Here is a 1938-nt window from a genome sequence, read left to right as displayed (position 1 = left end):
TAGTAGAAATAATTCGGTTTTCTAATCATTCACTTTCTGTCTGTTCTCTGTTGGGCGAGTAGACGACGATAGTGCTGTGGTGCGATGTGAGTATAAGACGCATGTTTCATTCATTCGTTTATTCACAAATAAAAATTGTAACATCCGTCAAAAAATAAAATATTTTATTACTTGATATTTTATTGACTTATTTATTAGTTACAAGCGACTAGCATTATATTTGCATTGAATGCGAGCTGTTCGCGACTGATTTATTAAAAAGTGTTAAATCACCCGTTTTCGACATAAATAAGTTTCTTAAATTAAAGGTAAAATATATGTGAGAAATGATAAGCTTTAAAATAGTCGCGTAAAATTAACGCATTAATTACGTATTAATACGTTTTTCCTTGTGATTACAAGGAAAAACGTATTCAATATAAAGTTGTTAGGGTTTAGTTTATTGTTTTATCGTCTAGCGAGTCCAACTCGCACATTTTTATTGATTTGCTCTGTGGGTATATGCCACCTACAGACATATGCCGCGAGGTGTCTCGCCTCGCGCAGTACAGGCACGCGGGCGCGGGCTGTGCGGAGGCCGCGTTGCGCGCTTGCGCCGAGCGGTGCGGCGGGCTCGTTGCTAGGCGACGGTTGCCTAGAGACTGCTCTAGTGTTGAGGTGCATTTGAGTTATACATTTAACACCTAGCTCTATATTGTTTTACACACTATTTATTGTGAAACCAACGTGGTACAGGACTACGAGTGTGCTAATATGCCTTATAAGCATCGTATTATATAGCTGTAAGTTTAATGCACAACACATCATGTATGACACCTTTATCACCGGTAAAAAAGAACTTAAAAAAACATACCCATACCCATAATATAAAGAAATCTAAATGATACTGCACACGATACACAAAATTACAAAAAATCCTTATAAACATAAACATTACACACTGAACTGGACAGTCAATTAACGAATCGCAGGGTATCCGCGCGTACAGTCCGTGGAGCGCCCGTGGCGCGGCGCTGCTGGCGCAGCTGTGCCGCGGGCACTACGCCGACACGGACGGCTACGTGGCGCACGCGCACGTCTCGCGGACCTCCACCACCACTGTGCTTGTTACTACGCAGTCAGTATTATACTTTTATGAATCGTATTTTTGTTATATTTCCGTAGTGATTTGTAAGTAGTGTGTTTTGGTTTAGAAATAATAGAAAAAACAAAAAAAAAAATAGATTTTTATTACACATGTATTTTGTATTTTTTTACTCGTTTTTGAATCGTATTTATATCCTACTAGCGGTCCACCATGACTTCGCCCGTGGTGTATATCATGCAGCCCATAGCCTTTCTCAATAAATGGGCTATTTAACACTGAAATCATTTTTCAAATCGGACCAGCAGTTCCTGAGATTAGCACGTTCAAACAAACAAACTCTTCAGCTTTATAATATTAGTATAGATTAAGTTACCGTTCTATATATACTAACATGTAATGTTGTGTTTATTACATATTTACACTTTTTTATGATAATCATGATGATGATGATAATGATGATGATGATGATAATGATGATGATGATGATGTGGTGGGCAGGCACGTGTTCGTGGTGCGGGCGGCGGGGCGCGGCGGGCGGTGGCGCGCGGAGTGGGCGGCGCCGCTGCACCGGCTGATCGGCGCGCCCGTCGCCGCGCCGCCGCACCTCGTGCTGAGCGTGCGCCAGGTGAGCGGTGTTTGGGGTGTGTGGGGGAGGAGAATGTAATAATTTTGCTGCTCTAATTTAAAAAAAAAATTGCTTTACTGAATTTAAGGTTATTTGATATTTTGAGCTACAATATTTTTATAAAACTTCACTCATTTAAATTCTGAAGTAATTATCATACAAGATATAAAAAACAGAGCATTACAATATTCCAGGATGAGCAAGTGAGCTACTTTTCCACGGACGA

The 1938-nt window shown here is 40.4% G+C and overlaps 1 protein-coding gene across 1 annotated transcript in view; it reads left to right on the top strand.

The window, feature by feature from the left end:
* Positions 1-1938, top strand: part of LOC119834045 (vacuolar protein sorting-associated protein 13A-like) — a 24818-nt gene that overhangs the window by 21147 nt on the left and 1733 nt on the right. The window contains exons 26-29 of the mRNA XM_038358322.1: positions 63-86; positions 515-657; positions 972-1117; positions 1586-1712. Of these exons, the coding sequence (XP_038214250.1) occupies positions 63-86; positions 515-657; positions 972-1117; positions 1586-1712 (440 nt within the window). The remainder of the gene's footprint in view (positions 1-62; positions 87-514; positions 658-971; positions 1118-1585; positions 1713-1938) is intronic.

This window comes from Zerene cesonia, chromosome 18 (genome assembly GCF_012273895.1).
Source record: "Zerene cesonia ecotype Mississippi chromosome 18, Zerene_cesonia_1.1, whole genome shotgun sequence".
NCBI lineage: Eukaryota > Metazoa > Arthropoda > Insecta > Lepidoptera > Pieridae > Zerene > Zerene cesonia.
The sequence above is the reverse complement of the archived record's forward strand: the minus strand, read 5'-3'. Positions and strand labels throughout refer to the sequence as shown.